The sequence below is a fragment of the Serinus canaria genome, chromosome 3 (assembly GCF_022539315.1).
Source record: "Serinus canaria isolate serCan28SL12 chromosome 3, serCan2020, whole genome shotgun sequence".
NCBI lineage: Eukaryota > Metazoa > Chordata > Aves > Passeriformes > Fringillidae > Serinus > Serinus canaria.
In genome coordinates, this window is record NC_066316.1 from 60859488 (window position 1) to 60883514 (window position 24027).

Genomic DNA, 24027 nt, shown 5'->3' on the forward strand with positions numbered 1-24027 from the left:
AAAAGATCTGGGTAAGTTATGAGGAATGTTCCCTTTGGGAATTGTCCACAGCAAACGAGAGCTGTGGTTGGTAAGCAAAGAGAAACAGGGAGCAGAAAAATAACAAAAAAGGTCAGAAATTTCAGGGAAATAATAGGCTCTTTTTCTCCTCTACACTGAGCATTAAGTTAACAAGGCTTAATGTTTCTTGATCCATTTTATGCCACTTTCTGCCTAACCAGACCAAACTGGGAAAAAAACCCCATTCAATTACCATGTAAGCCCATGATTAAATTCCTCCCCATTTGAAAAAACACAACAGCATATGGTTACCTGCACGCATATGTTACAGACCCCTTGACTTCAATTAGACTTGAATACCTGATTAAAATTAAGGACTCATTCTTGAATGGAGGCTCTTGTGCTTGGAGCAGACACTTATCTTCCTGAAGTAGGCAAAAGCCCAACTCCTAACATACTAACTTTGAAAATAGCACCTTGAACTTCTCAGTCATTAACTAGTTCAAACTTAAACATTTCTATTTTTTTAGCTTCTTACCCAATAGCTTTCAGTAATTGTATATTGCCAAAAAAAAATCAAATATTTTCAACATAATAACCATATCTTCATGGTGTCTCAGAGAACAAAAGCCATTATTCTTTTCTCCTTATTTTTGGAAAATTGGAAAAAAAATTCTCTTCCCTAATACTGCAGAGAAAAGCATAACTGTGAGAATTCAAAAGACTTATGTAAGGCTTCTAGCACTACTCTATTAACTTTTTAAAATTAATGTTCATGCATTTTAAATCATTGCCATTATATTTGGGAGTAAGATTCCAACAGTGCTTGGAGTCAGCAGCCCTGTTCCTTTGTGTGTCAGCAAGAGTCTCAAGAAAGATAATAATTTCAGTGCTTTTTTAATATAAAAGTGTTTGACTTTTAGATTACTAAGTAGTTTTATAAGGGGCTACTAAGCTATATCTTCACAGGAAGGCAAACAGATTGCTTTGATTCCAGTAAGACTCAAACCAGTGTCTTATAAAAGGAGAGACTCAAAGCCTGCTCATTAATCTCTAAAGTATCTTTTTCAGCCTAAATCTGCTGTTTGCCTTATAATACTTTCCATACCAACATCATATGTAACACTCCATATGGAAAAAAGCCAGTACCACAAGGGTGTTCTCACAGAAAATTAGAAAGAGGTGTTCAAAGGCAAGCTAAATAAAAAGGAGGCCAAATGAACAGGGAAAACATTTACAAAGTTTATCACATACATGGGAAAAAGAGAATAAGTATAATTAGTACAAACTATCATGATTTCAACAGTCCTTAAAACCCTTGAGAAAATTATATAATCGCATAGCAACAGCATCAGTAAGACTCCAAATACATGTGCAGTTCTGTAGGACTTTTCGCCCTGTGGTCCTCAAAGCACTTTACAGCAATCAAATGAGATGCAGCTCCATGATGTCAGTAAATGCTTTAGGGGCCATATTACCTTTGACAACACATGTTTGGAGAAGAATGGGAAATGCAGTGCCTGTCTGCTGGCTGCTATAACCAGTCTGAACTGAGACACTTGGGGAACCCCTCGGGTGGAAGCTGTGACTCTTGCCAGCAAATCCAGATTTGGTCTTACTCAGCTTTGTATTGCAAGGAGGAGGCTCGTCCATCCCAAAGCCCGTGCCAAAGCAATAGTTCAGTACCAGGGATTAAGAAAGGACAGTGCATCACCTCACTGCTGCTTTTCCACCTATGAAGATCTCTAAGCTTTGAAGGGTCTTGTTGCTTCATAATGCTTGGGAGCTGCTGGTTGCAGGCAGAGCACGGCAATGAGGGAAATTGGGATGTCATCATGTCTTCACTTCCAGCAGGAACAGTTTCTTGGTCACAACATAGGGAGACCTCTGTATTAGACCCTGCTCCAATTCTCCCATAACAATTTTGTAAGCAAAGAACAAGTGCATGAATATTTATCACCAAAAGGCTTTCACTGGCATCAAACAGGGGTGACCTCAGAAATGCTGAGGCCTCAGTCAAGCCTGCTCTTAGAGATAAAAAAGCAGAGTAAAATCTGCAACTAGCTTAGGGGGCTGTTTTCTCAAAAACCAGCCTTGTCTGAGCACACTTCACAACAGCAGTTCTTTGTCTAGGCAGTAAAAAAAAAAAAAAAAAAAAAAAATGCAGTCTGTTACAAAACATTGCCCCTAAAATATCTATGCTATAATGATACTGGAAGTAAGGATATAACCAGTCGATGGTTGGAAATAGGCATCAGTGAGACTGCATTAATTAAGATAAAATTCAGAAAACCTTGGTAGATAAAATCATTGCAGCAGTCTCAGGGAGGCAGTATAATCTCAGTCACATGTATGTTACAAATCAGAAGTGAAATATCTTTTAAAAAGCATCCTGTAGCTTAGCCATAAACATTGTGCCTGGGAAAGGAACAATTGAGTGGATCCAAGAGTTTATGCTGAGCACCTTCTGACATCCCTTGCTGCTGTGACCCTCTCTAGGGGCACATGCTGGCAAGAAAGCCTTTTGTTAGCATTTTGATGGTATCAGCTAAATCACAGTTTTCTTACTCACAGTGGGTTTTGTTATGCTTATCAATCTAATTCTAACATTTTTGTTAAAAAAAGAGAATTAATAATAGTAGATAAAAACAAATAAAAGTGCCATATTTCTAATATAAGGTGATGATCCAATATTTTCTTTGTGATTTGAGAACTAGTTGTTTCACAGGAGATTTCAGAAATTAAATAAACTTTAATTTCCTTGTAACAAATTCCACATTGTTGCTTATGAAGAAAATTGGAATTTTATGTCTAATAAGGTTTCTATGTAGCATATCAGCTGAATCAAGAGGCATCAGTGTAAGCAAAACAGATGGTAGGAGACTTGTTGATGTTACCATTATATATTTGTGCAGGATGGAGAATGGGAGAATATCAAGAAATATAATAATAATAATAATAATAATAATAATAATAATAATAATAATAATAATAATAATAATAATATAATTCACGTAATTTTCTCTTGCTGCGTCTTAGCCATTTGTCTAATCCACTAGCTTACTAATGTTCCTGTTTCTTGAAGAGACCACTACAGCTTTTCTAGAGCATGAGTACCTCTTCTGCTTGGCCTTCTGAAACTCCTATAATATGCACACACAGAGGTACAGGAGAAGAAAAATTCCCTTACATGCTACCTTCTTCCCTGCTGTGACACAGAAGCCACCAACTCTGTAAGTGACCATGATCAGAGATGGGAACACCCACCAAGTCAGCACATTCCTGCTCAGTAGCTCATGCCCAACCCTCCCAGTTGTCCAGGTTGCTTTTAATGATTTCTCCAGCTGAGATCTAAAGTCACTTATAGGAAATGGTGACTAATTTTGAAAGGTTGGATATGAGTATGAAACTGAGTTGAAAGAATGAGCCCAGATTGATGTCTAGGATAACCCAGACACATTATCCAGGCATTTTATTTAAGGTAAGGGGATAAGGAATGGGAAGGAGACTGGTGGCTGCAAAAACTAGGCATGATGCTAAGAGGTCTGCCTTACATGCATTAGTTGTGAGTGCCAGACATTTCCACCCTGGGAAGGCATCATAAGCAGTCTGGATAAGCTCCAGGCCTTTCTCTTGCAGGACTTAACTTGTTCGAGGTGGACACTGGAGTCAAATTTTGTATCCAATTTTTACCCCTTCTCTGTTGGAACCAGCACACTCTACTTACTGATCACTGACAATAAATAGAATATTTAAATTTTAAAAATCTGTCTTACCAACCTCTGCTATGATAGAAAACTCTGCTATGGTGTGCCCATGCATTGACATATACCAGCTGTTCACTGTGTTCCTAGAAAACCACTTTTAAGCAAACAAATTGGCTAACAGGTAGGTGTGTTTGTACATCTTCATTCATCTCAGCTGGTTGCAAAAGCAGCATTTATTTTTTGTTCTCAAAATTATGTCCACTGGAAAGAGACTTCTGCTAGAATAACTTCTTAAGTATTTCATATAAGATCCAGAACAGTGTTAGTGTTCATTCTTTCTATGCCACTAATATCCCACTGCACAAGGAACATTTAAGATACTGTATAAACAGGATAATTTTGGAATACAATAGGAGTTTAAAAAAAAATCCACCAGATCAGTGCTTGTCTTTTCCCCTGTAACACATGACAATTCTTGATACACTTTGAGGTGGAAGGGGACTTGGTGATTTAGGGTTTTTTTGATTTTGGGTTTTTTTGTGGGGGGTGGGGTTTTTTTTGTTTTGTTTTCTTTGGGTTTTTTTGGTGGGCTTTTTTCTCTCTCTTTTTTTTTTTTTTTTTTTTTTTTTTTGAGGGAGAGGTTATATTTTTGGGGCAGATCAGAGAATAGCAAAGACGTCTTAACAGAGACTCTGAGTGCTCTTCATACGGATCATTTAAAATGCATTGGTCAGGGTAACACACTCTTCCTGTTGCTGTCTGGAAAATTTGCAAGCATGGTACACACTACAGAATGCTGTCTCTGGGCTGATATTTGTAATGATAACACACTGACACTCAAATTACACTGTGTTTTCTGGTTGCTGCCTTCTGTCCTGCCCTTCCTTACAGGCAGCCTAGAGGTGGGACTTTCATATGCATTTGTAAAGAGTCTGTAGCTGCAAACATTAATAAGAGCTATCACTTAGGAGCAGTTACTTACACTTTGTTTAATCTCTAATGGATTCTTCTAAATATTTACAGTAGAACAGTTGTCAGACCAAATGCTGGACATTACTGGCAACTTCCCAGCAGCCAAACGGAAAGGGGAGGATGAGACGAGAAGAAAGAGACAGAGAAAGCAAGAAAAAGAAAAGAGACGAGCAAGAGAAGCGCAAGAGAAGACACAAGGCCCGAGCCCAGACAACGAAGCCAACGAAGCAGACAGCGCCGAGAAAGCAGACAGAGAACGAGCACGAGAAGAGAAGAGAAGCGAAGAGAAGAGAAGAGAGAGAAGAGAAGAGAAGAGCAGACTCCGAGAAGAAGAAAGAAAAGAGAAGAGAAGAGAAACGCCGAAACACTCCGCGCGCGCCGCTCCCGCCTCGCGCTCCCGCGCCGCGCCTCTCTCTCCTCTCCCTCCTACGCCTCTCCTCGCCTTTCCCGCTCCGCTCCGGCTCCTCGCCCTCTCTCCCTCGCCTCTCCTCTCCTTCTCACCTCACCTCTCCGCGCCTCTCCCTCTCCGCTCCCGCGCATCTCGCTCCCTCCCCATCCCTTCCTCTCCCGCGCAGAGAGTAGAGAACCTACTTGTTGCATTCTTCTGCAGGGCTTTAGTGAGACAGGTTCTGGATTCAGTAGCTTGGTGGCACTGAGCAAAATGGTCCGGAGGATTGTGCAAACCCCAGCATCAAGTTGTGGTTCGGTCATGTAAAACTGCTTCTATTCTTGTTTATCTTGGGGAAAATTACTGTTTGACTGTTTGCTTTGCAGACACTGAAGTAAATAAACTGTGTGAAAGGCCAGTGGCTGCTAAAAGAGGTGGAGGAGCTCCAAATTGTTTGGGGTTGTCAACATAGCACCTGCTGTTCTCTTGGACAATCTCTTGGCTGGTAGATCTGGAACCTGCAATATTTCCCTGTTGTTGTGGCTCCCTGACACACGTTGATACGGACTTAAAAATAAATGAAGTTAATACCCTGAGACTGAAAGAAAGCCCTTGGTGGCCTTCATCTCCTCAGGCTCTGAAGTTACCTTGGGTCTGGTGAGAACAGGGTGCGTGGTGTGAGGCAGGTGTGGAGGAGCAACAAGAGGATGGGCAGCAGTAGGAGCCTGTGGCTACTGGGAAGGACCTATATGCCAGCAGCTGCTGGCCAGCAGATCACCCACCAGGCTGTCCAGCTGTGTCTAACAAGTGGGGTCTTGGGCAGGCAGGAGGAGGGTACAGTGACTGCATCACTGCTTCACAGCTGGCAGAAGTGCTGGTACATGGGAGGAGGGCCTGAAACACGAGGTACTTGTGTGTCTTGCTATCCCCCACTGTGACACAGCGGGTCTGTAATTACACAAAAAGGCACCAAGGACTGTTATCTTTCTTTAGAAAAATTTCCATTGGCTCGAAAATGAGAGCCTTGCATGAACAAGAATCTATGAATTTACCCAGACATATAAGTTTTCTGTAGCATTTGCTATTGTAAAGGCCTGTCCTAATTTTGAGATGTGTGTGTGTGTCTGTGTGTGTCTCTGCGCGTGTGTGTATGAATGCATGTATGAGAGGGAGAGAACTCTCACTGCCTACAACTGTTCTGCCAAGATAAACTTTGGAGCATTTTATAAATTAACTCTGCTCTGTGTGTTTATTTTTCTTTTGGAGATTCTAAAAAGAGACTGTTCAACCCATCTTATTAGGGGCAGCACATTTTTTTAAAGAGAAAAATAAGTTCCGACTCTGCACTGGAAAGTATTTGCTATTTTCAGCAAAAAGTATTCTTTCCTTCTGACCTGGCATATTAGATAAGATTTATATTTCTGACCTGACATTAGGTAGTTAAGATTTATTCTTCTATATTAACTTTACTGAGCTTGCAAGCTATTCATTTACAGCATAGGGAATATATTTATGGCAGAAGCAAAGAAAGTTCACTACAAAGTAGTAAAATATGTTATTAGGAGTGTCCTGTAGACTGATGAAAATTGTGAGTACCCTTGCAGCTGGCTCCCTTCTGACTCTTTTTTCCTTCTTTGTTATTTCAACTTTAAAACTTGAATTCAAAGTCAGTTTCAATGGCAAATAACTTAAAAGAGTCCAGATGATTCTAATATATCCACATATATGTACATACATTTAGGCTGTGATTGAGAGGTGTGGGGAAGGGGATAACAAGTGACTTGAATTCTCTCCGTGTTCTGCTGGCAATGACCCAGGCATAAGTAACATTGGACCTCACTCTCCTGCCAATATAAATCAGGAGGAACTCCACTGGGGTATAAAGCTGGTGTGTGAGTGAGCACTGAATCAGATCTGGAGCTTTTCTCTATCCAAAGGTGTGGACCCAGGCAATCTGTTAATGTCCAATTGACTTAAAGAGGGGAACCGCAGACTATGATGGAAACCTGGAAGTACTTCAAGACTCTATAGGCAGGTTGGAAAGGTTGGAAAGTTAGAGGCCTCCTATTGAAATCAGTGGCAAAACCTCCCATTAACTTCAATAGGAAAAGAATCAGGCCCTAGAAATGTCTGGAAGCCAGAGAATTGCATGGCTCAAGAAAAAGGTAATAGGAGCTGATGACTTGCACCAATAAATCACCAATGCAAACCTGGCCACGCGTGGTTTAGGCTCAAAATTGCTTTCATCTGATGTTTGTTTGAAATTTTTCATTGTAAAACCTTAAAGAAGAACTGGCAGCTGAGAGAGCTGTCTGAGCACGAGGCTGCCGGCTGGACAGGGTGTGGTACCTCCTCTGCCCCTGCGTCATCGGACAGAGTCCATCTTAAAGAGAAGCAAGAAGCCCTGGCCTGCCTGTTGAGACAGCAGTGCTCACACTCTCCTCTGAACCAGAGGATTTCTAATTCAGAAACTTTCAGACTAACTCTGTAAATCCACTTAGACTGAATATTTTGGGGGAGGGGGATTATGGCTCCACAGCAAGCCAAGAGGAGGAGTAGATATTTCCATTTGTGGACATTATTTAACTCCTGTCACTAGAGAGAATAGAGATGTGCAGAGCTCTGAGGAATAAAATGTGTTGGAGAAAGGGCTTGGCATAGGGAAAGTTGGGACCATCAGGCATTACAAGAGCTGGGAATTGCTTATAGAGTGCAGTGAGCAGAGCTGCACTTTGCAGTTCAGCTGAGGAGCTCTGATGCCCATCCAGTCTGCAACAATGCAGCTGAGGAGGAGGATTCTACTTCTGAACAAACTCCTGTTTGCAAGTTGTACTGAGTAGAGGCCAACTGCCCTGCCACACATCTTGACCATCCCTGATAGAGTGCTGGGGAAAAGCACAACGTTGTGGAGGGGGCTTTGCTCCCCCTCAGTATTTTTGCAAACAGTGCATTTTTTCTGCTGGTCCCTGAAGGGGAGAGCAATAGACAAACTGGTTGGACAGTTTGATATCTGTGCTTGGTCAAACAGCCATGGACGTGTTTGATGTCAGCTGTCGCATTCAGAATAGCTCACCACTTAACAAACTTCACATTTCCTATTCTTGCATTTGATAAACCTTAGGGCTACATTCTGTTACTCTATGCAAACCTTCCCATCCTTCCTTATATCTGACATAGGCTCCAAGGATTCGCATCTTTCTGTATATGCAGAGATTCACGGCTTGTTCTTGCAATCTGTCCCTGTAAATCAAAGAAGTTGTTCACTGCTTCTCGTCTCTCACCAAGAAACCCACTGCTATCATCAAGTCATTGCACCACAGCTCAAGGGCATCCTTTCTCTTTCCACTGTTTCTCCCCAAAACCCTGGTCTCAGCAAAGCAAGTTGCAAAAATTTGTAATCGAAAGGGGAAAACTGTGTCGAGGAGGAAACTTGCTTGTAGAGACAAACAGGGGGGTGAGGATGAGAGAACACTAAAAACATGTTTCTTTGGGGTGACACTAAGGAAAAACAGAAGTTTCTAAGACTATGAGAAAATAAATATTTTTTTTTAAATTGATTTGACATAAGTCACATTATGGTACATCCTGTATGTTGTATGTATGATTGCAAGTGAATTCTGGTGTCTATTCTGGCTCAATGCATTCACCTGCTAGTTCTCATTTCCAGTCGGCTTGGGCTGGGTTCATGTGTTGAATGGATTATGAGAAGGACATGGATCATACATGTATTAAATCTGGCAGGCTAATGGAGCTGATCTAGACTTATTACTTCCTCTACCACTTGAAACTTCAGAAAATGCAACATTTTGTGTCCATTCATGTTCTCACTTATTTAGCTAGTCTGTTCTGCTGACTGTTCTTATTCTGTGAATTACTTCAGGCACTACTTTGAGAGATAGTGCTCAGGTTCAATATATGTAGGAACAAATGGAAGGCAAAGAAGGAAAATGCTCAGGAATACACAGTGCTGGGCAGAATGAATAAGTACAGCATGGAGAAAGCCATTAAAATATTACTTCTACACTTTTAATTGGCAAATTGCATTAGTTCTCTGACAAAAGACAGTGGAATACCCTCATGTTCTGTACCAACTCACAAAGTGAATTACAGACTGCATTTCTGCTCCTTTTCTTGGTGATTGGCAACAAAAACCTTCCACTTATCATGTTTTTTTAGTAGCCTGTATAAACATTTAGGCTGGATTCAGTGCACATGCAAATTTTATGCTGGCAGGGCTCTGTGAGATACTTGCTTCCTGACATGAGTTGTAACTAGAAGCAGAATCAGTCCCTTAACCTTTGTGACGTGTCTATTCTGCCTAAACCATCCTCCATTAAAAACAATGCAGAGGCTCTAATTGAAAACCTCGGGTTAGTATGGCATGTGCCTGATGATTGTGACATTTCTGTTTGCTGATAAAAGAGAGAAATATTGTCTTTCCTTGCATGCACACCAGATGCAGTTACAGAAGTGAACACATACGCATGGCCAACCCCAGGAACATCAGCAGCACTGCTGCTGCATTGTCACAGAGGCAAGAAAAGACCCTTTTCACTGGAAACACCAATTTTCCCTGCCCAGAGCATAATCTATGGAGCATTGTCTTCCTGCCATGTGGTTAAGTAAAATTCACAGCCTAGTGATACAGGTCATTTGAGAAGCAAGAAAGGTTTCATAACCAAAAAGGGAAGGGTCCATATAACTTTCTGTTACAGTTTTAAACATGCCAAGCTCATCAGAAAGAAAAGAAGGTTCCCTACCAAGCTTCCCGGGCAGTTTTTGTTTGTTGTTGTTGTTGTTCTTTAATTTAGCATTTGGTTTAACCTACATAAAATTAATAATTTTGTTTTCCATGACCAAAGAGATTATAAGAACCGTGGGAGAAGAGATGGAGTTTTCAGACAAACCAAAGGACTTCATGTGGAGTCAAAAACTTCTAGCTGAGGTTATCAGCACAAATTTCACCTATATTTTAAGACAACCTCAAAGTTGAAATACTTCAATTATTGCTTGTTTTGAAGTGAACTTTTGTGTATGTATGAGAATGCATATATACAGATATAGATATTAATGTGTAGGGGAGAAGGGAGAGATGACAATGCATAAGCATGAGTTTTTCCAATTCTAGGACAACATCTGTGGGGTCAGGGGGTTCCAGAGAATTAACTATATAAGCCAAAGAATGTTTCTGTAGGAGTTAAGGAAGATGAGATGGAAGATTCTACTTCTGAATAAACTCTCTTATATGCAGTACTGCAATTTCTGTGACTGTTCTCTTTTGAACAAGATGTGCCCAAGGTCTCTGCATACTTCCAGATGAAAAACACAGGCCCTTTTTCCTGTTCCCAGAAGTAACCACAGCCAGTCATGGAACCAAACTAGAAGGCTCAACCAGCAAGTATCATAGATGAATAACTTACTTTTCAAGAAATTATGCAAGGCTTCAAAAAGGATTATGGATTGACTTTCATAATGCTTGGTGGTCTTTTAGTGGTAGCTATAGTTAGAATCCTCCTCTCTCACATAATCAAGAAAGTGTGGAAATGCAAGAGAAGGCTACTCTTTTGAATAATCTATTTTATCCGGGCTCAGGTGTGATTTATCTTGAGGGAGAAATGAACTTCTCTGCTCACTGGGTAGCTGGAAATGATGTGATTTCAGAAAGATGTGACTAGCAGCCTGTCCTCATCTTGAACTGGTACAGTTCACAGCTTTGTGGCCAGCCAGTTCCTGGCAGATGGTCCAACTCTGATCACTCCCTACTCAGTGCTTCTAACCTCCATAAAGCTTGGGAAGACTCGTGTTAAGCAGAGTATCCAGGTACAATATGTAGATACTTCATAAATAAAAGCCTGTTTGAAATTTCCTCCATAATTTTCACATTCATAGAGTGATTGAGATGATACAACCATAATATATGTCACTGCTTGTTAGATATACTGAACTCAGAGCTAGTAATGTGGCAGCTTACTTGCTCTATGTTTGAAGGAATCTGGGGCTTTAAAGCAGGATTAGTATCTTAGTTAATTACTCAGATGAAAGAACCCAGTCATGGAAGAGAATAAACACTTTCAAATCATATTGATTTTGTATATTTTTAGCAGAAATAAATTATGCCCGTGGAGATAAAATGCAATATTTTTGTCCACAATCTGTCTAGGGGAACTTGTTTTTTGTGTTTATCTGTTCCTCAAAAATTACTTTGGTCTATTGTTCAGAAATAATGTATGGCCTAAACAGCAATGAGGATGCCCTTTTGCTGACATTCACTTGAAGTTGAATCCTACTGACAGATTTTTACATGTCTGAATCTTCTCAATTGATAGCTTAAAAAGTACATTTAAATAATTTCATTCCTAGTTGGGGCCTTGATCTTTAAAATACTTGTCTAGGACATAGCACAAGTTATAAATTCTACACTCTCATCCAGAATTTTACTTTCCCTTTTAATACGCCCTCAACTCCGAAACTTGTCAATTGCCCAACTCTTCATAAAACATAAACACAAGAGACAAATGTGTGATTTCATTTTGGACTGCAAAACAGAAACTGTAGTGGGGTTTCTTTTTTTTCTTTTGCACAACACAAAATCATGTCATTTATTTGCCTTCCAGGCCTTCAGGATCTTGCTATTGAACATCTGCGGCCAGTACACCCAGCACAAGAAGGTCTCATTTCAGCTGATTATTTTTAGTTCTGTGTTATACTAAAACTTTCTGGAATCTTCATCCATCCTCATGTGTTTGCAAAATACTTGCACTTAACATCTTCTGACTCCCATGTTTGCTCCCACTTTTCTATTTGGGAGGGCTAGCTCTTCCCTCAACAGTAACATCAAGTAATATTACAACTCATTATAGCAACTCATTATTCAGTGGCATAGAAAAAGTGAAATTAATAATGAACATTCTAGGAAAAGGAAACAAGGTTATGAAACACTTGCCAACACTGGTTTGTGTAATCTTCATGAATAAGCAGCTCAATAATGCTGGGCAAGTGTGTGTGGGAGGCTCATTCTGGAGAAACTGGCTGTTTACCTCTCTCTGACCAGTTGAGCTGTTATGATAAAAAATGTTGTTGTTAAAGAAACCTGTAATAAATCCTACTGGGAGTATTGCATGTGCTGATAACATACATAAACTTTGTAAACATATTAAAGTGTCGGGTTTTAGTGGCTCTGGTTCATGTGGATGTTCGTAAAAGTTTTTCAAGGAATGCAATGGAAATCTTGTTCCACCAGTGGGCTGCTGCTACGATTCTGGTTTACGTGAGGAGCTTGTCTTCCTTCCCCTTGAAACAGAGCCTCACCCTGTAGGGAAGCTGAGTTAAAATATCTCAAGCCCTACCTCTGCTGTGACTTTCCATGAAAACACTATCACCAGTGAAGCTGTGTACCGAGGGAGTTGTTTGGGGAGAAGTGGGGTGGGTAAGCTGGTGCTTGGTAGAGGATTTATGCTGTTTCAATCATCCCTGCTTTGTGTCATGATGTACTCCACTGACACCTCCATCAAAGTACAGCTGGGAGCTCTGAGCAAGATATGAGACAAGTTGGGTGCCTACAAAAGGGGGAAAATCTATCACACTGAACAAAGGAGCCTTAACCTGGTCTGAAAAGATGAGGTCAGAAACTGTATCAAATCCTGGATGTCCAGGGAATTCGGGTGCCCTGGCACTACTACACTGCACTGGAAACCAGTACATTCTTTAACAAAAGAAAGGAGAATTCACTCTTTTCTTCTGAAACATACCATGAAAGGAGCAACAGCCTTGCTGCCCCTTAACGCGTCCAAAAGCTTAGCTGCTAAAACATTTGGCCAGGAATGGAAAACCTAAGCTAAATTAATTCTTCCATATAGCATGACTCTAGCCCATCTGTACGGATATGGTCTAATAAATTGATGTTTTTTCACCTGGATTTGCATGTAATCTCAGGTCACCGCTCGCACCAATTTGAGTTTGCACAGGAAACATGAGGGCTTGGGGGCTGGGTAAGGAGCAGGAATGCGTGTGACTTTATTCCACTGTCGGTAAGCAATCATCTGCAATACTGTGTGCTCCATGTGGAGGAACTTCACATCGATACATTTATTATTTGTTGCTATTTATTCATTGCATTTTTTTAACACAGGTTTTCTTTAAAAGAAAATCTCAGTCACTGCATGAAAGGACCTGAGCACAGACCGATGTTCAGATAAAACATCATGTTAGAAATGACAGAGCATCTGAGAAATGTCCGTGTGTCAAGGGTGAGGGGGAAATTAAGCATTATAGGAGGTGAGGAACTCATATTTAAATCCTGTCCCAGACACACCTTAGGCACCTTATGTCCAGTGCTTGGATGTGAGCCTTTCTGTGTTTGCTCTTGCCCTTTACAGGAAGCAACAGAAATCACACATCGTTACTATCCCAACATCTATAAATGACCTCCTGTTTCATTTTACAGTGACCCAAGATCTTCTTTACCCTGCAGTAAATATTAAATGTCTGAAGTCCCATCTAGGACCTCTCAATTTTTAACATGAAACCTATCAGGATGTTATACTGACACACATTAAGAAGCTTGAAAGGATAAAATTTATAGCAGCACTACAAGAACTTGGTGTAAACCTGTGGTTTGGAGTTTTACTTTTATTTAAAAGTACTACTATAAGCATTCCTTTATCCTATTCCTCCCAATTATTCTATTGTGTGGAGCCAAAGTGCAAGGCTGGGGTGCTGCTTCAAGCTGGCAGGAGATCAGTGGCACTGCCACAGCCAAAGGCTCCCCCAGTTCAGCTCTGATTCCCCATAGGTGAGTTCTTGCCTAGGAACACTGGAGCAAGGTGTGTTTTGTGGCTCCTTTACTTCAGTGGCTGTTATGTTTGTTTACAGGAGCAAGTAACACTAACATTTTAAAATGCAAGGTCGATAGCTCACAATCTAGAAACTGCAGCACACAGAAATGTTCATTAGTCGGCTGTCGGACAACCGTAGTCCAATCGTTCCTTAAGCAGCATTGCTCATCGCACTGCTCTGTACTAGCAACAATAATAAGGTTACTCATTAATAAAATCTGTTGGATTTTATTATAACAAAACATCTAATTTTAATGATTCTGTTGTCACCAAAAACTCAGTTATTCAACTATTTATAAAAGAGTTGGAGCTCTCATCTTTTTTTTTTTTTTCAGAGCCATGGCACATTTTGTATGAATAAATGTTCTCTGAGTGCTTTTTTCTGAAGCATTGTTTGTGGTAATGGCAGACAGAGTTTTGTATAAAAACGTACATGGTTTCAGCTGCCTTTTGTCATCTGATAAGATTGCTTTGTTCAGAATTATTTTGGCAAAAAAATTGGCAATGTGATTTTGAGTCGTTCAGACTCCAAAATTAGAAGTGAGACAAAAATATTTTTTTATTAGCTTTTATGTCTCCTCCACCAAGCTTTCGCAACTTCTAATTTAATTTCGAGCAAAAGGGACAATTCACTGCAGAGGAAAAATCGTTCTTGAGAACATCCATAGTTTCAGTGGAGGAGTATTATTGGTAGTCACTATCTATAAATGATTGAGGAGGAAATGACAGACAGCTTGTTAATGTTAGTGATAAAGTGCAGTGGTGCAGCCAGCACACTTGCTTTGCAAACCAGAGAGCAAAATGAGCATGCTAACTGAGAGAAAATTAGTAAGTCTGATTTTTGAGCTTCAGCTCAGATTTTATCAGGTGTAATGTCCATAGTCTCCAGTGAAAAATTTATAGCAAGAAGAAACAGCAGAATGGAGATTGGCAAAGGCTTGGTACATTAAGGGCAAAGCTCAAAAGAAGAAATTAGTCTTAGTTAACTTGTTTGGCTTCCGTTGGCTCAGTAGGTGGAAGTAGTAAAATAGTGATGCTTTTCATATGATTAAGAAAGAGACTGCCTCCAAGCACCTTAAGCATCATAGTTTTGACAGGTAAGAGGCATTGTTTTATCCTCTTTAGGGGCTTTACATATTTGAATCATGCAATTTTACAAGTACTTTAGTATGGGATTTCTTCCAAACTCAAAGTGTATCCTGAGGTCCTGCAGAAAAAAGCTCATTCCAGCTCTAGCATAGCCCATAGGACTTTCTCCACTGAAAGTAAAGGAGGCAGGTTCAAGCTCTAGAACCCTCTTACTAATAATAGCAATATTTTTTCTGTCTGCAGAGAGAAATAAGACTTTACATATATTTTCATGTATATCATCCTACATCAATGTCTTTGAAAAGTTGTGGTAACATGTATTTAAAGTCTAAAATGTATCTAAAGTCTAACATGAATTTTACATAGTAAAACAAATGTCTTCAGCAGGTCATAGAAAAAAAAATTGAAATTATCACCCTTTCAGATATCAGGTATGAAATGGGAACTGGTCAGTAATGTCCTTTAGTCCCTTGGGATAACAACACTTATCGTTCCACATATGCTGGTATGATCAGGCGCAGATTTTACACACATACCAAGTTATTTTTTAAAAAATAACACAAGCAGTCTATCCCTATCATGCTTCTAAAGCTTTCAGCAGTTGGTAGCGATTTTCTGATATTTAATTTTTTAAGATATCTCTACAGTGAGATATGTTCACAGTTTACAACAACTCAATGGAATAACTTCTGCTTCCAATGACTGCAATAGGAATTTTACCATCTATTTCTAAATGGACAGATTCTCACCCAAAAGATGAGAAATATAGTTTTGTTGCAAAAGAAAAAAAAAAAAAAGACACACTTGTCACCATCAAAGTATATACCCTCACAGTGCTAATATGAAGAGATCAGAGAAAAAATTATCAGCAGCATACAAACACTTTGAAAGAGAACTAGCAGTAATTCAGTCCTGCCCAAGGGGGGCTGCTTGATGGCTGCTTGCCTGGCTAACTTCTGCTTAAAACTTGCACTGAAATGCAAAATTATTTCTTTTTTTAAAAATTGGTAACAAAATCTAAATTACATACCAACTCTGTAGTACTGACATCTGTGATGTGCAAACACTGAACATACATGTAGATATCAATAATATGTGTAGGTGGGGAACTATTAAAAGAATTGCTTCTACAGTGAAGTGTTATTTTAATGAATAATCTAATTCCTTTTTTCTTCCTGACATTCTATCTCCATGTGAATTACACCCTGCTCAAGAGTACAAAAATACTGAAGAAATAATTTTACCAGTTGGTGTTGTTTCAATATTTTCCCGGTTTGTTTTAATATATAGCTATCTATACAAACGGGCTGTTAAACACCTCCCGAATTTTGAGTTTGTAAGTAGTTGTATGCAAACCAGGCCAGAGATGCAGAGTGTTTGCAGAATGGAGCCCTCCACTAGTAATTGTGACCAGAAGCAGATGCTAGAAGACCTGCAGTCCCGCATCAGCAGGAATGGACAGAGGAGCAGTGGAAGGCAGGAAGGCAGGAAGGAAGGAAGGAAGGAGAAGGAAGGAGCACTGGGTATCCTGGACGTGCTATTGTGTTGAAAGGCAGGAGGCAATTTGATGGGCTACCAATAATCACGGGAGCTCTACATCCAAATTACATTTCCATAAAGTCATACAGATTATTTTAGTCACAAATGTAGGAGTGTAGTAGAAATACAGAATTTTTTCTCACTTTACTTGTTCTGGATTTCCAAATTTAGTCCATGGCTCACTGCTAGTCCACGGGGTCATGGCAAATGGTCTGCCGGTTACTCACGGACCCGCAGCAAAAAATACTTCATTTCTGTCAACTAGAAGGTCAGTGAGAGATGTACATAACTGTCAGGACTAAGTTTCGGGGGTTGGTAGTAGTCTGCAGAGCCAAAATACTTTGGAGCTATTGACTTGATCGTCCTTTTTTTTCTAAGCAAACTGCAATCACTGGCCAATACACAGAAATTCTTATTTATTGCTACGCTAGACTATACTCAGTTAGTTGCATATTACTCTGTCTTGTAAGACTCAAACCAGCAACTTTGTTAATCTTGATTGCTCTTATCAGAATGAAACCACAGATTTCTCTGCTAGTGGTATGTTTGCTTTTAATTTTTATTGATTGTGTTCTATGTCTAATTCTGGACCCAAACATCTGTCTGCACTTTGTTGTTGACTTCAGAGGAGTTTTATCTCTCCACAGCCAACTATATCTTTACTACTGATCATGGGACAGAAATTCAGGACTCCCCAGCTAGAAAATTCAGTAGGAGTTTGAAGAGCAAAAGGATTGCAAACTAGACATTTCTCAGAGGAAGAATTACTTTGGTAATAGGTACAAAGTAAGTAATGCTTCAGGACCAGATCCTTCTGATGGAATAATTTAACAAATGAACTTCAATTTATACCATCTGGGACTCTGGCATGGTGTATTCTAAATTAGCCAGTTCAGATTTTATAATTACTTTAAAATATGTGAGTCTACAATATAATACATGGAGGGGAGGGCTCTGATAACAACCAAAACAAAGTAACATGGGCTCACCGACTGCTTGATGGAAAGTTATTTGTACTGTATTTAAAAATAAGCAGGTTAAAGAGAAATGTGCATATGATTTGTGACTAAAGGAGACTATCTGAGCAAAAGAAACAGAAATCCAGGGAAAGTCTTCCACACAGTAGAATAATTTGACAGGTGCCGTTTATATCTGCACACTATAATTATAATAAAGTTGCACTATTCACTAACAGAGATTCATAGGTTTTTAAAGCCAAAGTGATTAGTGCAAGTGATCACTTTTATAATCTTTCATAAACACTCACTCTCTAATTCTTTGCTTCAAGCTAAGTAACCACTATTTATGCCAAACCATGTTTTGCAACCAGCTGGATTTGGAGACCTTGGCCAGTAGACGATGTATAGCACGTCCAGGTGAGGTGTTCTGAAATGCTTTTTGCCTTCCCTGCCAAAATAACGAGCCAGATTCCCATTCTGACCTTCTAGCTATGCTTTTCCAGCCACTTGTTCTGCTCTGAATTTCTCTTAACTCCTGCATTTTAACCATAAAACTTTGAGCAAGTTCTCGGTACCTTCTCCACAGTGTACCAACCAGCTAAATATTCCCGGCCAACACTTCCGCCCCCATTTCCCGATAGCTGCCCCGTTGTGCAGGTTGCCTGAGGACGAACGAGGTGGGACGGCGCTCTCCTGGAAGAGCACAGAGCGTCTGCACCTCCGCTCGGAAGCGGCGGCCGCCCTGCGCCCAGCGCTGCGAGCGGCCGGGGCCAGGAGGCAGACCTGCCTTGTCCCGCCGAGAGCGGGGCAGCTCCGGGCCGAGCCGAGCCGTGCCGAGCCGCGCCGCGCCGTGCGGCGGGAGCCGAGCACCTGCAGCCGCGGGCTGCCCGCCGCGGCACGGGACAGCAGAGGTCGCCGCCGGCCCGGCGCTGGCCCGGCGCGCCGCGCACCAGGTGCCTGCCGGAGCGAGTCCGGGAGGAGGGGGCCCCGCTCCGCGATCCGAGCCCCGCGGGGCCGTCCTGCCCCCCGAGCCCTGCCGTGCCCCCAGCCCGGGGCTGAGCCTCCGCCGAGCCCGTCGGGACACACCTATGGCTGGGGGGCAGCCGCAGCTTGCGGGCCCGCGGTCGCCAGGGGTTAAAGGAGTGGGTGGGAGGTGGTGGAGGCTGCGGAGCCCTCCCTTGCCAAGGATAATAAACCGGATGCCCTGACATGTTTTACTTAGCCCTTAGTGCTCCCTCGCTGTGAGGCCGTGGGGATCGGAGGGCTGGAGTCCCGGTCTCTCTCGTCCTCAGCTCCGCTTTAGGGGCACTTTAGGTGAATCAAAACTTGTTTGCAGGAGACAAACCATACAAAGGAGGCTTTCAAGGGCCAGCCTTGCCAAGCAGGGCAAGGGAGCGAATGCTGAGCAGGAGAAAATTAAAATAACAGTACCTCCCCTCCCTGAGGAAGTAACTCAGTTACTTCTTGCTGATGAAATGCAGGGGGCTGTGTTTTATGACATTTCCTCGGTGTCTGCAGCTGTCAGGGAGAGCGGACAGGCATGGGCAGCCCCTCCGCGGTAGATGCGCAGAAAATGCCTCCTCTCCTGAAACAGCGGCGGGTCCGATTCAGGCGGGGGTGGCGAGACCGGGTCGGGGGCACATCCCGGCGGCCTCTGCCGCCGCATCCCGCCTCATCCACGGCTCCTTGCGGCAGGGTCATGGCAGAGCTCCGGCCGGCGGCACTGCCGGAGGTGTCACCGCGGATTCGAGCCCACAGCGCACCCGCACGCCGGAGCCAGAGACCGCCTGACCGTGGCAGCGCCCCGCGACCTGGACAGCGACTTCCCAAGGGGGTGACTCGCTGCTGCCTCCCTGTTCTTTTTTCCCCGATGACGGGGAGCTCTCCTTTCGAACCCTCTCAAGGGGCATGGAGCTTCTGCCAGCACCGTGGGCACTACATCTCGCCCCCCCGGCCCCCGCCTGCCCAGGACCCGGGCGGGGATGGACCGGGGCCGGTTAATTCAGAAGGGATGGACTCGCCTCATCCCATGGGATTAAAATTAAAAAAATTTAAAATTTAAAAAATTCAGGGGTCACGGTCCCAGGAAGGTGACAATGGGTGACTAGTGGCCAGCGGAGGCTGAAAGCCAACGGGCCGGACAGAGCCGCGACACCCCCAGCCCCCCTCCGCATTGCCGGACGCCAGGCTTAACCTATAGCGATAATCTCGACTGCCCGCTCTTGGGAAGGGGGCTTCTTGACCGGGATGGAGAAAGGCGCTTAGGGCATACCGGCAAAAAGTTACCTGTCGTGTCATCGCCCTTTCCCTTCAGAAAGAGGGAAGACCTAAGAAAGGACGTTCCCTTTCACCAGGCATTAAAATGTAAAGCACCAGACGCAGGTCTTCTCAGAGCCCGCGCTGCTCATCCCGGTGAGGTGAGAAAGAAGAGCAGAGAAAGGTCAAAAATCGCTTTCATCCCTCCAGTTGAATGAAACTGCCCGCAAATCCGCTCGGCCGCGCCGCTGACGCGGGATTTAGTTCCCAGCGCACTCGCCCGGGCACCGGGGGCACAGAACCCCCCGAACAGGTGAACAGCACAACGAGAGGAACCAGAAGTTATCAAAGTATAAATCTCTTCGCACTTACTTCTTCCCTGTCGCCGTACCCTGGAGGCGTGCTGGCTGCCAATGTATTCCATAAAGTTCAAAGTGATAAAAAACCAAGAAATCAGTCGCAATTGCATAGTAACCCTTTGAGAGTTCGACTTCTCCTTTTCTTCCTTTTTTTCTTTCCTTAAAAAGAGAAATAATAAACCGGGGTGGTAGGCGGCAAGGGATGAACACAGCAGCAGAAATACCTGCACTGAGATCCAAAGCTGGGCTTGGCCGGCTTGATGTCTTTTGCCTTTTTTTTTTTTTCCTCTTTTTTTTTTCCTTCCTTTTTTTTTTTTTTTTTTTTTTCTTTCCCTTCCCCTTCGCTTTTCCTATTGCACTTTCCAGCAGTCTGCCCCGCTACCTGCCGCAAACCTCAGAGGGCAGTCAGCAGCGGAGAGGAGCCGAGCAGCCGCCGCCGGGGTCCATGCCGGGCCGGTGGCCGGCAGCATGTTGTGAGGGTGCCGGGGTGCGTGCGCGCCCGTGTGTGCGCCGGGCGGGCGAGGTGCCGACAGGACGGATGGATGGATGGCGGTGGGAGAGGAGTGTGCGAGGGCGGGAGCGGCGGGGGGGCAGAGGGAGGACCCAGCCCCGCCGCCGCCGATCCGGAGCAGCCGCGCTCTGCGCCGCGGGCACCGCCAGCCGCCGGGCGCAGGTGGGCCGGGCCCCCCCGGCTCTCCCGCCCGCAGACCAGGAGCCCCCGGGCTTCATGCGGGATCTGCTCCTGAGCGGGGCCCCGGGGGAGAGGCCCCGGGGCGGGGCGCGCCGCGAGGAGGCGAGCCCCAGAGCCCCGGCACGGCGGGAGGAGGCTCCCCGCTCCCGGCAGAGCCCCCTCGGGGCATCGGCGCCCGAGCATCCTCCGGCAGCTGGGCCCGCGGGCGGCGGGGCTCTGCAGCCTCGCTGGCAGCCCCCTCCCGCACATCTCCGCTCGCCTCCCGTCCGCAGCCGGCCTTGCCGGGGTCACGGCGGAGATGCCGCTACCCCCCGTGCCCCGGCCCCTCCGTGGGGAGGGGCGCCCCCACTCGCCGGGGGGACGGGGCGGGGTGCTCGGCCCCTTCCCTGCGGAGGGGGACACGGCGCGGCACCCTCTCTTCCCCGAATTTGTCCCTTACGTCCCGGCTCGCAGTGGAGGTGGGGAGATGGGAGTGGGGTGCTGAGGGGTCTCCAGCCTCTCGGGATTTTCTCCGTTGTGGCCTTTCCCCACTGGGCAGGGGTTTTCCGGGGTGGCTTCTCCGGTGGGAAGGAACAGAGCAAACCCGCGTGTCCTGTCCCCGCGGCCGGCTGGCGGCAGGCGACCCACGGGACTGGCCCCGGGCTGGGGTCGAGCGGAGCCGTGAGCCCCGGGGTGACCAACAGCAGCCTCTCGCCCCGGGACCGCTGGGACCCTCAGCAGAGCGCCGGCAGCAAGGGCTCAGCTCGGCTGCACCTCGGCGAAGCGAGGCAGCCTGTTTGACAGAAGGGTATCGCGTTTCTTTTCTCCGGCAAGGGTTTCCTTTTGGGGTGAAGGGGAAGGCTACAAAGGGAGTGTGAGGTTGATGCAAGGTAAAACTGGCGACTTCACTGGGCTCTCTCTCGCTTGCCTTCTTATCTCGGGTGCCTATCGCTGGAATGAGAGAGTGAGCCGTGTAAAGCGGTGCTGATCGCATCAAGAGCCTCAATGGTGTGAGGAGCGGCCACTCTTATTTGTAACTGTTTTCCCCACTCTCTCTCCCCCCGCCGTCCCTCTCAGAGCTGTTAAATATCGGCACCATAAAATGTGGGGGATTTAAAGGTCTGTGGGAGGCTCCCTTTGAAAAGGACTCTGGGGAAAGTCTTTCTAATCCAGGATACTTGAGCCGGATGGGGTGGGATTGCCAGAGAGGCATAAAATAAAAATCATTCAGCAGACAAAACTAGGGGCTACCCTGACATGTAGAAAGTGCATTTGTCTCGATGTTTCGTTTTGTTGGAGATTGAAACTTCTTGTGTGCTAGTGTGTGTGTATGTATAAATAGCTGAGCAAGCCAGGCGAGTGGCATAAATAAACAAGGCAGTGGAGAAAGGATGGGACATGTATGTGAGCCAACCTGCAGCTAGCCAGCCAACTCACTCGAGCAGCATTAGCACCAGTGGGCAGAGAAAGCATGTCAAAAAATAAGCGCTCTGCGAGAAACATAAGGAAAACATTAAACAAATGGGGAGTGCACTCCCTCTCCTTGCTCTGACAAAGCACGACCGAGAAACTGCTCACTGTCTCTCCAGCCCCTTCCCTTCGCTGTGCCCTCGCTCCAGCAGAGATGCGTGGGACGGATGTGTTGGGAGACAGCTCTGGGGACTGCATGGGTCACCCAAGAGCCTCAGCAGAACCGACTTGTGGAGTGTGCACCAACCCAGGGCCAAGCAGTAGGGCAGACTACGCATGAGTGGCCAGCAGCGGGGGGGAGAGGTGGTTTATTTGCTGTGGAAGAGGGGCAGAGACAGACCGAGGAGAAAACAAAAGCTGTGCCTTAACTCAAGACAGGATCCAAAAAGCGGCAGGGTGAGAGGACGCCAGGAGCCTGGTTGCCTCCACAAACCAACCCCATTAGGGGGGATGAAAACCACCCAACAACAATAACAAACTGAACCCATAAACAGTTACTGCCTTTCTGCGATAAAAGGGGAAGATTTATATTGTTGAAATGTGTGGAAGGAGCTTGTTCCAGAGCAAAACTCTGGCGTGCAATTCTCTGTTTATGTCGCTCATCCCGATGGATGAGATATCAGCGGCAAAGTTCAGGCTGACATCAGCCCTGGGGAGGCAGAGCCAGCCAGCAGGCTGGGCTGCACAAGGCTGCACAGCTGTGCCTGGGCCTGTGCTAGGTGGACGATCGGTTTTGGGGTGATCCAGCATGCAAGAATCCTCCCTTCACCAGGCCAGGAGACCTGAGGAGCAGCAGCAGCACACACTGTGGAGGGAGTTGGATGCAGTGTTTCCTTGCGAGCGAAACAGATGAATCAGAAACAGTTCCCAGGGTGGTTCAATGCGCCGCTCTGTTTTGGGGTTTATTAAACAGGGTGGGGAGGGAAAGAATGGCTGATGGTCTGTGTGTTGCCGGAAAGACAACTATGTCTGTTTTACTGAGCTGCAATGAAGCCAGCAGCAGGAGCCTGTAAAATCAGCTAGGTATTGTTTTGTTGTGGTTTGGATTTTTTTTCTATTTTTAAGGAGTGTAATCCTTTCGTCAAAGAGTAATAGCGTGTGATGTTTTCACTGTCGTAATTCCTGCCCATGCTGTGCAAAATCCCACAGCTAGAAAATCATAATTTCAGTTTTCCAAATAGCTAATGCATTGTATTAGAGAAAAAGGTGTCCTGAGGATCCTCAGATAATATCGCAAATAAAATATTAATATTCAATTAATAGTTGATATTGTGTTTGCTTAAAATGGCACTCTAGTCATAAAAACTAGCCATGTGAACAGGACAGCTGAATGCTCACCCTTTGTCATTCTTCTCTAGACTGGAAATAGTTTGTGTAAGTGAACAAAAGAGTCACTAATTTGCCTTTTCAACCTGGGAAACACAGTAAAGAAATAAAGGACTGCTTCTGATATATAACTTGAAAATGAAGCATACTGTGTCATAAGAATATGATACATATTCTTATTTTTCAGGTACTGATCAGGGCGTAGATGGCATAGGTCAGACTCAACCACCGAGGAGTCATTCCTGGTAGCTTCCCCACAGATCTGGGTCAGTAATGTCTGAGAAGGGAGAAGGGTTGGAGGACTGGAGCAGGAGTACTGAGTAACAGTTGCAAAACTCCACGCATCTACTATTTGTTAAACACCCACAATATTCTTGGCACCACACAGGACCCCAAATCATGACAGTCTTTGCTCCAGATTCCTCTTTTCCCGAACAAGCTAAGGGCAAGCACAGTTG

The 24027-nt window shown here is 44.3% G+C and overlaps 1 protein-coding gene across 1 annotated transcript in view; it reads right to left on the reverse strand.

Annotated features, from left to right (window-relative positions):
* The window catches only part of RSPO3 (R-spondin 3), a 58941-nt gene extending 38288 nt beyond the window's left edge, over window positions 1–20653 (reverse strand). Inside the window, exon 1 of the mRNA XM_009092411.3 lies at window positions 20117–20653. Coding sequence (XP_009090659.1) covers window positions 20117–20213 — 97 coding nt within the window. The 5' untranslated portion in view covers window positions 20214–20653. The remainder of the gene's footprint in view (window positions 1–20116) is intronic.
* Window positions 20654–24027: the final 3374 nt, after the last annotated feature.